Consider the following 11,728-nt stretch of genomic DNA (forward strand, 5'->3'; position numbering starts at 1 on the left):
CCCCCCAGGGGGTCAGAGGCCGTGGCCTGGGCCCAGGGCCGGCTAATAACGGTGACGGTAGGAAGTGTCCACCAGTGAGTGGTGGCTGGACCTCGACCTCAGCCGTCTGACCCTGGCCCACGTCTAAGCTGTGACTTGTCCCCCAGGTCCGGGCCATGAGGCTGTCCTTCGTTGGGGAGCTGGGCTGGGAGCTGCACATCCCGAGGTCGTCCTGCCTGCCCGTGTACCAGGCTGTGATGGCAGCAGGGGCCAAGCACAGCCTCGTCAATGCCGGGTACCGGGCCATCGACTCCCTGAGCATCGAGAAAGGTGTGTGCAGGGTTTGGACACCACGGTGGGCTGCCTGAGCCACGTTCACTGGAGGCAGAGAGGCTGTTACCCCCACCTCTGGCCCCGTGATCCTTCCAGCCCCACTGTGCTCCCCCTTCCCCCAACCTTTGCCGTCTCCCCAAGCCCCCTTTGCTGTCCACGAACCGGGTCCTCCACGCAGGCCCGGGGATGGTGCTGGCACCTCTTGGCACCAGCACTCTTGAGGGGCGGGGCGCTCTCCCAGGTAGGGACAGATTGGATGTAGCGCCAAGTTTCCTGGAGACAGCTGGAGGACATGGGAGCGGGAAGGGGCCCTCAGTGCTGCCCCTTCACAGCCCCCTCCCCAGGGCCCCCAGCCTGATGGCACAGGTGTCGCAGTGCTGAAGGGGGCTCGTCCAGGGGACCTAGTGCGATCGAGGATGCCCCCCGCCCCGGGAGGCCCAGGTCACGGAGTTTCTAGGGTGGGCATGTGGGCTGGGGCAGGGGCCCACGTGCGTCTTGCGAAGGGCGTGTGTCTGCCTCTGCTGGCGCTGACCCCGTCGTCTCTCCACCCAGGCTACCGGCACTGGCACGCCGACCTGCGGCCCGATGACAGCCCCCTGGAAGCGGGTTTGGCCTTCACCTGCAAACTCAAGTCCGCCATCCCCTTCCTGGGGCGCAAGGCCCTGGAGGAGCAGCGGGCCAAGGGCCTCTGCCGGCGCCTGGTGGGCTTCACCGTGGACGAGTGAGTACCCCTGGGGCCAGGGCTGCCAGAAGTGACAAGCAGGCTTCGGGGTTCCTCCTCTCGAGCCGCCTGGTGTGACGCTCCCCACGGGCCAGGTGCCCTCTCCCAGAACTCCCACCGCAGCCTCATTACAGGTGAGAAGGCTGGGTCCATGCCGGGCCTGACTCCGAAGCCAACGCTGCAAACTCAGATCCCGCCAGGGCCGGGCAGGGTGCAAACCAGGCCCGGGGCCGGTGCTGGTCAGCAGGGAGTAAAGAGGGTAGCGCTCATCAGACGCAGATTTTATTTTATTTTATTTTGGCCACGCCATGCGCTAGCAGTGTCTTAGTTCCCCAACCAGGGATTGAACCCACGCCCTCGGCAGTGAACGTGCAGAGTCCTTACCACTGGACCGCCAGGGAATTCCCTCAAACACAGATTTTAAAAGTGAAAGGCCCTGCCAACCCAAGCCAGCTCTGTGGGAGGCTCCAGACCAAGGGCCTCGAGCTGGCTGCCCGTCACGGTGCTGCCACGTCCCACTGTGTCCTCATTAGAGCCTCCCCACAGCCCGAGAGGGGGACCGTGGAGGGAAGGGCCAGGCTGGGGCCACCAGCCCCACTTACAGATGGAGACCATGGGGGCCAAGGGACAGGGTGGCTCTCGCCCGGGCACGAGGCAGAGGTGGAAGGAGAGCCCTGTGGAGGGGCCTGATCCCTTCTCCCCCACCTCCCCCGGGGCAGCTTTTGAGCATGTCGCCCTTACGTGCTCGGAGCTGAGCCCACATTGTCCCTGGGTCCGGGGTGCTGACACTGGAAGACATAGATGGTGTGACACGGAGTCTGAGTAACAACCGTCTCCAGGGCGGCGGGCGTCTCTGGGCTTCGTCGATTTGGAGCTGACAGCCAGCCGTCAAGGGTTTCACTTCTCCCAGATTTGGAACCTTCAAAGCAAGTGTTGAGAGTGCCCAGGGGAGGGGGGCGGAGAGAGAGCAGAGCTGGGGGCCGTCACCGTCCTACGGCTTCTTCCTGGGTTCCCGTCAGGCCGCCTCTCCACTTGATTCCTTGTCCGTCTCCCGGGGAGCAGCTCAGCTCTGGTTTGGGGTGCAGGTAGAGCAGGGGTCCGCTGAGGCCTTCTGCCGCCTGGCCCACAGCTTCAGACAGCACCGGCCACAGCCTGGCTCTCCCAACTTGGGGGTTCCCTGCCGGGCTGCAGAATCCACCCAGTGCCGTGGCCTGGCCGGTCCCAGGCCTGAGGAGAGACCCGGCCTGGGCGCCGGCTGGGGAGTCACAGAGAACTCCCGCTGCATTTGCTCTGGGGCCCTGGGCGAGGCCGGTGGCCTCTCTGAGGCTGTTCCCTCCCATGGACGTGGCGCCCCGGTAGGACTGGGTGAGACCAAAGGAGACAAGAATGTGCTTACAAAGCCTCCTTCCGTCCCACCCTCATCCACTGGACCCGTGGGGCCCAGACCTTTTCCTCCTGGTCTCTGAACTGGGCGGCACCCTGGACCCTGTGCAGGCTCTTTTCCTCAGTGTAGGGTTCACCCAGTTCCAGTTACCGTAACTGGGCCCAGCTGTGCCCCACTCGCCTCCGGGCGTGGTCCTCAGCACCCGCCCCGGGGACCCACGGGGACACACGGTGCTCGCTGCCTCCCCAGGGCCCAGCACAGTCCTCGCGGGCGCGATGCACAAGAGGGGCACGTCTGCCAAGATCTGCACCAGGCGATCCAGTGCTGGCGTTTCTGTGGCTGGAGTTGAATCTTTGTTTTCTATTTTGAATTTTCCAAACTTTCACAGCGAGCATTGTACCTTACATGCAATACAGAAAAGCACTTTGAACAGATGCTACAGCACGCTGTAGAAAGAGGAGACCCATCAGTAAAACAAGTCTACGACAGGTTTAAACTGATCAGAAGTCTCAAATCGTCAAGGTGGGCCTCTTCCGAATCTGTGGGGCCCGTCCCTAGAGACACGGAAGTCAGATCCTGGTTTTGGTGTTTTCTGTTCATTTATTTGCTCGGAGCCTGTGCCGTGGCGTCCCCGGGGGCCGGGCGCTGGGCACGGGGGCTCGTAGCGGACCAGCCCCGCGGCGTGGAGCCCGTGGTCTGGCGGGCGCGGCCCCTCTCTCCTCGACCAGGCAAAGCGCAGGAGTTTCCCCTCCGGGGGCTCTGGGGTCCCAGCCGTCTGTTGCTTCTTCCAGGAAAGTGCCCATGTTCGGCCTGGAGGCCATCTGGAGAAACGGCCAGGTGGTGGGCCACGTCCGGAGAGCCGACTTCGGGTTCACCATCGACAAGACCCTGGCCTACGGCTACATCCGGGACCCCAGCGGCGGGCCGGTGAGTCCAACTCCCCAGCACTGCCACCGGGAGCCCCAGGTCCTCTCAGGCTCCGCACCAGCACCCCTGCCCACCGCCTTGAGTGTGCTGGGCGTGCGGGGACCAGAGCACAGTGAGGTGACTGACTGACGGGGCTGTGTCCCTGGGCAGAGTCGGAGCTCTTTCCATATTTTCTCTCCGAAAGAATCTGATTTTGGAAGCTCCCAGCTTCTCCCGGTCAGGAAGAGGCTCTGGGCCGGGCTAACGCCCGCTGCTCCCTAGAGCTTGAGACCCCGTGTGCGTGCAGACGGTCGTGTGCATACACATCAGGGTACACACGCGTGTACCCACATGTGCGCACACGTACTGACACACGCGCACACAGACGCGCGCGCAGGCACGTTTGGGAAACTTGGCAATGAGACAGAGGGGCAGCTTGTTCTGGGTGGAGAAAATCTAAACATTTTGCCCAAACAACCATTTGTAAACCCAAATAATCCCCCGCTGAGCATGGGTGCCGCCGTCCACACTGGCAGGGGAGTGAGGGCCGAGCGAGGGCCCTTAGAGGGCCTGCAGGGCTCTGAGCCCTGGGGGGGGTGTGGAGCTCAGGCCGGGCTGGCTGGGTGGTGTGACGCGAGTGGTGGGGGGAGCTCATTATCATCGGTGGCACCTTTATGGCTTCACCTGCTTGCTTCCCTGGAGTCGTGCACCAGCCCCCTGACGGCGGAGAAAGGGGCCCCAAGAGGCTCTGACGTCGGGGCAGGGATGCCCATCCAGCTGGGCCTTCCGGCCTCCCCTGCCCCAACAGTCTCTGGGCTGCGGCCCCCCACCTCCCCCCACTGAGGCTCCAGGTTGGGGGAGGCACTTGGAAGCAGCAGCATGGAGGGGGCAGGAGGAGTGAGTCAGACCAGCCCTGGCAGAGGTGCAGGGGCGGGCCAGGCCTGACGGCAGACCCAAGGAGGAAGGGGCCAGGCTGCGGTGCTGTCTGAGGAGGCTGCATCCGCAGTGGGCTGGGAGGCTCAGGACACAGGCTCGGCCTCAGTAGCTTTGGCACTCTGCCCTGGACTGGCCTGGCGACCTGGGACAAGGGCGTCTCTCTGAGCCTCGGCTTCCTCATCTGTAAAATGGGGACAGATTATCCCCACCTGCCTCACAGGGCTGTCTACAGATCTCTGCTCTAAGTGGAGCCTTAATAAGCTCCACTTATTGCCATGGGGTTGCCATGGCTAGTGATGACGTTTTGCGGTGACAAAGGACCCTCTGACACCCCAGATATGGAGCCCTGGGTCCCAGCTGAAGCCCCGTGTCCATTTGCCCCATGCAAGGGTAGGGGTTGGTGCAGGCCTACTCACCTCTTCTTTCAAAGAACAATAATTCTTGCTTTTTCTGCTTGGTCAGGTTGGGTTTCTAATTAACGTGACCATGGAAGGAACGCTTATACCTACCCAGACAGGTGGCCCAGGATACCCGGGTTTGACCAGTGCAGGACCAAGGCTGGCTCAGGCTGGCTTGTGAGAGCCGACTGTGTCCACCTCTTCCCAACCCCGCCATCAGGGATGTCCAGTGTGTTTATACCATGGAAATGGGCAAACGCCACAATCAGGCCTCCCCCATCCCCCAACCCCTTCCCCTCCCTTGAGAGCTGGCTGTTAAACATTTACCAGCACAGCAGCGGGATAACCAAGACTCCTTTGTAAAATAGGAAAACTGCCCTTGAAAGGAAAGGCTCTGGACCTGGGGGCAGAATTGGTGGCCTCCGGCGTGTTTGTTTATTAGCAAGGACTACGCCCCAGCTCTGGGCAAACCCGTCCTTCAGACGTCTGAAGGCACCAGTGGTCTCTGCCTCCTGCCTCTGGGCCCAGTGGGCCAGCGTGGAGCTTTGAGCCCGGCCAGCGCCCACCACGGCTCAGAAGCCTGGTCTAGAAGCCGCTTCATTCCAACACTGCCGTCACGTAAAAAGCCTCGTCTGTTTGGGGTATTTTTTCCGTCCAGCCCTGAGCTGCCGAGAGAGGTCATTTAACAACCCGAGCAGAACCCCTCCGTGAGGCCCGGCCCTGGGTGTATTCTCTGCACCAGGAGAACAGGATCCTGTGCTGGGCCAGCCCACTCGGCCTCCGCCCGCCACTGCCCTGCGTGTCCAGGCCGTGCTCCGGTTCCCAGGGACCTGCAGTTCAGGGTGGAGGGGTGCTGCCCCGCGGGAGAGATCTCACTGACTGCCAGACCTCGGTTCTGCTGGACCCCAGGTGCTCAAGTGCACCTCGGGGGCACGGGGACACGGAATCTACCTGCTCAGGGCAGTTCCTCGGCTCAGGGAGGACCCTCAGCACAGCGATGGAGGGGCGTGAGGCCGAGACAGCTGGCCCCGTCCCAAGAGGCAGGTAGCGTGAGCCCAGCACCCACTGGGTAACGAGTGACCAAGGTCCCTCCTCTTCTGCTACTAGGTCTCGCTGGACTTTGTGAAGAGTGGAGAGTACGCCCTGGAGAGGATGGGGGTGACCTATCCGGCCCAGGCTCACCTCAAGTCTCCCTTCGATCCCGACAACAAGAGGATGAAAGGGATCTACTGAGGGGCGGGGGGCGGGGCCTCAGCCGATCCGGAGGCCAGAGGACCCTGGCCAGAACTTGGGCTCCCCCTGCCCTCAGTCGAGGCCTGCGAACCATCCCCCCCAAAACAGATGCAAACTGAGAGGGTGGAAGGAGGACCCAGAAGGCCCGTGCTGTGGTCACTGACCAAAGGGTGGTCTCAAGTCCACCCACACCCTAAAAAAGCCACCCATAACCCCTAAGGCTCAGGGACCACGCCTGTAGCCCTTGAGAGCTTCTGAGAAGGCGCTTAGGAAACACTCGATAAGGCCCGTGTCAAAGCAGGGAGGCAGGGAGCTTTACCCTGGGTTCCTAGCCTTGACTGGAAGGCTGCCCAGAGCAGCCTCGGAGAGGTGTAAGGTGTGTCTGGAACTGGGGACAGTGTGGGGATTGATTAGTACTGTCTGCCTCAGGCGCAGCAGGGAAGGCAGAGAGCGTGCCTGCCAGACTGGCCTGGTCCCTGAGGTCAAGCTTAGCAGAATGGTCTGGTTCCCAGATCCCAGGAAGGGTGGCGGGTGGATCCAGACAGCAAGCTCTTCCTGCCTTGAGCTCTCAGTTCTTCACACGGGAAAGCCTCCTGAGAGTTCCCAGCCCTGAAAGCAGTGCCAGAAGCAGGGATGGGAGGGGTCTCAGATCAGCACCCTCCCTCCCCTGTGCAGAAGCTCCCTCTCCTGGCTTGGTTTCCCCGAGAGCCCCTCGCTCTCTAGGTCTGGAGAGGAAGGCATGCTGCTGGGTGAGAACCTGGCAGACTCCTCCTGCCTGGGTGGGTTTCTCCTGTCCTTACTCTTTGATTAGGACTGAGCTCTGGTCCTGGTCTCCCACTCTTCCGGCCCCCTGGGGATGGGCCTCGCACAGGCCCTTGAAAGGGGGTGAGTCCCCTGCTCCCTTCGTGGGGCTTCCAGAACTGTCCTCCGTGCATCAGGGGGAACCCTGCCTCCCTGCCGGGATGGGGGCCAGCCCAGGGCCCAGGCAGCCGCCGCAAAGCGGCACCACGCGGCTGTGCCCCGGCGAGCCCGGCCCCGTGGGGAGCAGGCGTGGCAGGTGCTCAGGGGACAGGAGAGACAAGGCTCCCGCAGACACAGGCGGGAAGCCACGCGGTGCCGGAGGAGGGCCCAGGCTGCCTTCAGAGGCGCACACACCACTCAGCCCCACTGCAGACGGGGCCGGAACAGGTCAGGCTAATAAAGCTAAGGCCATGGGAAGACGTTTGGGTTTCGGGTGACCTTTGTAGAGAGAATCTGGCCCCCTCGCCAGACCGCAAGCTGAGGGGGCGGGGACCTCTGTCTTTCCCAAGCCTCAGGCAAAGGAACACCTGCAGTCCCCCACACCACCCTGCTCACGGACGGGCCTGGGAAACCCCGAGTGGACCCCGTAGGGCCAGCGGAGGAGAGGAGGGTAGCTGGCTTCCCAGATATGCCTGGGCTGCTTCCCCGGGCCCTGTGGTTTGGCCATGGACCTCTGTTCGGGGCCTGTGCACGTGTTCATTCCACAGCCATCCTTGGGGGGAGGCCTTGGACGAGGGAGGTCAGGCCCAGGTTCCAGCCCGACTCCTTCCCCAGGGGTTGAACCCAGAAACACAAACGTTCGCTCTCGCCCTCCCTGTTTGTGTTTATTCCTCTGCTGGAGAGAAATAGCTCTGGCCCCTCTGGAAAGGGCACTGGGTCACCGACACGAGAGAGGCTGTCATGGGCCGCTCCCCAGCTCACCTGCTTGATCCCGCAGCTCGGGAAGGTCTAGGCCACTGCCTGGCCCTCAGCAGGCTGCCCGGTCGCTTAGGGCTAGAACACATCACCCTCCCCTCGGAGCCAGTGACCTCAGCCCGTCCTTCCTAATCCCATTCCGGACACACCCTGTTGCATCTATTTTGGAAGGCTTTTCTGGACAGAATGAGCACTGTGGCCCTCACCGTGGCTCTGAGTACCGAGCTTGGCTGGACACAGGAGAAGGGTGCCCCCCCCCACGCCCCTGCGCCCTCAGACTCAACCTGCGTGCGTCTCCAGCTGTGCCGGGAGCTCTGAGCCTCCTGCAGGGGCCCGGGACGGTGAAGGCCCCGACTCTCTCACTAGCTCCTGTCTGTCAGCCTGGCAGGTTGTTAGGGACCACAGGGGGCCCCAGACCCCTGCACCCAGCAAGGACATTTGCATCAGAGCCGCTGGCACCCTGCCTCTGGTCTTTGCGTGGCTGGTGGGAGCGAGGGGCCCCTGTCCTCAGTGAGGACCAAGAGCCCTGGCAGTGGAATCCCCAGGCAACTCGCAGCCCGCTCGATTCCCAGACACCTCATATACACGGAGCTGGCGTGGGGCCCACCTCCCTCCAGAAGAGCTGGTAAGAGGGGCAACAAAAGCATTCGGCAAAGGAGAGGATCTGGGGATACATTTGAGTGATTGTGGACGACGAGCCCCGTCACGTGCTAAGGTCCTGGGGTGAGCCTGACCTGCCACGTGGCCTGGGCCGTGTTTACCCATCCGGGCTTCAGCCACCCCATCTGCAAGGGGGCGGTGGGGGCACAGCCCCTGGGCTCCCTCGCCCTGTCTCTGCTTGAGAACACCCTAGCGGAGCTTCTGCCTGCCGCGGACCCTCCCTGCCCGACAGAAGCACCGTCTGGCCTGGATGGGCTGATGGTGGAACAAAGCGCTTCCCTTGGGCGGCCAGAACCACCCGCCCAGGTCACTGCCGGAGAGGAAGGTACTGAGCCGTCTGGCTCGGGGTCGCGCAGAGTGCGCTTGAAGAGGGTCCACCAGGCGGAATCCCTGGGATCCTGGCGAGACCCTCACTCCTCCCAGGGTCCTTGCCCCACTACACGAGCGGGAGACAGTGGGGCGTGCAGTGGGCCGCGGGGAGGCGTGGACGCCGTGGCCGGGAGGGGCCTCGCCGAGCGTGGCCATGGGGCTGGGTGCAGTCACCAGGGGTGCCAGGCGGCCTTTCAGGGGGCCTGCCGATTTTCCTCACCTGACAGCCACTCCAGGGGCTCAGGGCCCCGTGGCAGTGCTGGAAGGCCTCAGACCACCCCCAGCATGAGCTGCTTCTGGTTCTGCCTTTGTTCCCTCTCAGCTTTATTCTTCGGTCTCCCCAGTTTAAAGGCTCGTCGCCCAAGGCCCCCGCTGCAAACACGCTAACCCCCGAAACGCTGCACCTAGGGGTCTGTGGGCCAGGCCGGGCCTGGGGGTGACTGCCCCTCGGCTGCCCACGCGGGGCTCCGCCTGGGCCGCCCCTCCCCTCTCCCGTGAGGTCTCCAGGCATCTCCTAGGAACTACCTGCGTGGACCCTAATAACTGTCTCCTCTCGCCTCCCCCCTCCTGCTCCCACCGCCCCTCCTCTCACCTCCAGAGGAGGAAGGGGCAGGATGGAAGCCCAGGGCAAAGCTTTGGTTTCTGACCGGCGAGGGGACAGAGGGCGAGGGTCCCCACACAGAGGCAAAGGAAGGCCTCCTGGGCCATGATGTCAGCACAGGGGGAAGGCTTCCTGGGGTCTAGTCTAGAATCTCCCGCTGAAGGCTCCCCAAGTCCTTATTAGGAAACTGCCACAAACACAGAAGTTTCTGGCCTGGGATTCGTGGGACACAGTGGGCTGCCTTCCACCCAAGAACCTCTTGAAAATGCAGGGAAGTGTGGAGTGTATGCTTGAGGGTGGGTGAGGGTGGGGGCACTAGACAGACGGGAGAAAATAGAGCCGTGCGTGTCCCCGGGAGACCCTGCGTGGTTTTCAGGGCATTTTGGAAGGGCCGGAGGGGGACGAAACGGGGGTTCTTTGCAATAACGAGAAGCTTTGTTTTTCGCTGCAATGGAGCAGAGGACAGTAGGAACCCCCAGGAGCCCCTGGGCTCTGTTTCTCCATCTGCACCACAGGATGGGTGGCCGGGGGCCGGGGACTGAGAGAGCCTTTGACGGTTGGGGGAATCGAAGCATCTCCGTCCTGAGCCTGTCCCCACTGGGCTTTTGGAGGGCTGGCAGTGGTCATAATGGGGGAAGCTGCCAATGCTTTGCACTGGGGCTAAGGGGCTGGACCTTTCGAAGCAGGAGGGACCATCCTTAGCCTGGGAGACTGGTCCTGCCCCAAATGCCTCCGTGGACAATTCCTGCACCCCTGCGGTGGTCCAGCTGCTCTGTCCGGAGCCGGGCCCGTCAAGAGGGTTGCTGGGATGCCAGGATGCACGTGGCTCCCAGCCCAGGCAGCTCAGCTAAGCTGGTGCTGTCTGGGACCCGGCCGTGGCGCAGTGCAGCCCGGTGGAACTTTCCACGTTGATGGAAATGCTCTATACCCGGGCTGCACGTACAGTAGCCATGGCCACACGTGGCTATCGAGTGTTTGAAATGTGGCCGGTGTGACTGAGAACCCAAATGTTTTATCTTATATCATTTTAATTCATTTAAAATTAAGCTTAAACAGCCACGTGGGCCTAATGGCCACTGGGCAATATAGCCCTGGAGCCTCCCGGGACCGGCTCAGGCAGGCACACCTGCTCCCGTTGGAGCCTGCAGCCTGGGAACGGCCCCCGCCACCCAGCCCCAGGCCTTCTCAACACTGAGCACGCGTGGGCGCACCTCAGCCCGGGACTCTGGGCATGTCACCCGAGCAGCTCCTGTCCCCAGGAGGCTGGGGAAACTTCTCCATGGGCAGATGGGAAGATGGAGGCCCAGAGAAGGAAAGTAAATTGGCCAGGGCCACACAGCAGAGGGAGGGTTGGGAACCCAGGCTGCTGGACCCTCACCGCCCTCTTTTCACCGCCCCAATCCTTCAGAAGATGGGGGATCCTGGACAGCGCTCAGGTAGTAAACATTTGTCCCAGCTGTCATTGCTCAGTCCCCACGAGGCCCCGGGACAGTGCCTGGGTCCTAAGCAAGGAAATGGAGGGTGCGAGCCCAGGCTTTGCGGTCACACAGGCCCGGGGTCACTTCCTGGCCCTGTGCTCACTCTGGGTGACCTCAGCACCTAGCTTTAGATCTCTGAGTTTCCCCATCTGTCCGTGGGAGCAGAAACAGTCCCTCGTGGGTTCGTGGGAGGGTTAGCACAGAACCAGGGTAAGTACTCTTATCAGTGACACGGGGGCAATAATCTGGGCGGGATAGGGGGAGAAGCGCAGGCTGCCCACGAGGAAAAGAGTGAGCAGCCTGAGAGCGACAGTGAGTAAAGGGGAGAGGGTGTCGGTGTGGGTGGCGGAAGGTTCTGGAACTGGTGATTCCTGATCTCCACTAATCCTCCAGGGGCCCCGGGTGAGGAGGGGCTTCTCCTCTGTGAACCTCAGCTCCCTCCTTGGTGAGGCTGGGGTGCCACAAGTGTGTCCCGTGTGTTTGGGGAACAAAGCAATGGCGGCCAGGAGGGGCTTGGTGGGTGTGAGGCCCGGGGGTCAACCTCGAACCCTCTGCCACAGCTCTGGGCTGACGGGGACCCCTGTCTGGGCTGGCAGGTGGGCATGATCAGAGGGAAGGGGTCTTTTTGGGCCAGAAGACCAGGGCCGGAGGCTGGGCGAGCTCCAGCTGCCCTCCCAAGGGCTGCGCCCTGAGGGGAGGGGCCTCTCTCCCCGCTGTCGTCCGGGGCTTTAAAGATGACAGAGGGCTGGCCGCCCTGCAGCCTCTGTCAGGCCTGGCGTCTCACAGCCATCACGGCCTGTGACTTACTGCGCGGGAAGCCATGATTTATATGACGCAGTGCAGGGTGCCTGGGCCCGTTCGCCCCGTCTGTAATGAAGTGTCTGGCAGGAGGAGAGGCAGCGCTTAGCGGACGGCTGTTGGGGTGTAAGGCGGGGCTGTGGGGGGACTTGGAGGCCCATCCATCACCCTCTCTCTCCCCTAGAGGCTGTACATAATTTTGCTGAACTGGCTGGA

At 62.7% G+C, this 11,728-nt stretch overlaps 1 protein-coding gene across 1 annotated transcript in view; it reads left to right on the plus strand.

The window, feature by feature from the left end:
• Window positions 1-7,110, plus strand: part of SARDH (sarcosine dehydrogenase) — a 66,818-nt gene extending 59,708 nt beyond the window's left edge. Inside the window, exons 19-22 of the mRNA XM_024762361.1 lie at window positions 147-309; window positions 865-1,033; window positions 3,209-3,344; window positions 5,765-7,110. Of these exons, the coding sequence (XP_024618129.1) occupies window positions 147-309; window positions 865-1,033; window positions 3,209-3,344; window positions 5,765-5,890 (594 nt within the window). The 3' untranslated portion in view covers window positions 5,891-7,110. The remainder of the gene's footprint in view (window positions 1-146; window positions 310-864; window positions 1,034-3,208; window positions 3,345-5,764) is intronic.
• The last annotated feature ends 4,618 nt before the right edge of the window (window positions 7,111-11,728 follow it).

Source organism: Neophocaena asiaeorientalis, unplaced genomic scaffold (assembly GCF_003031525.2).
Source record: "Neophocaena asiaeorientalis asiaeorientalis breed wild unplaced genomic scaffold, Neophocaena_asiaeorientalis_V1.1 scaffold78, whole genome shotgun sequence".
Classification (NCBI taxonomy): domain Eukaryota; kingdom Metazoa; phylum Chordata; class Mammalia; order Artiodactyla; family Phocoenidae; genus Neophocaena; species Neophocaena asiaeorientalis.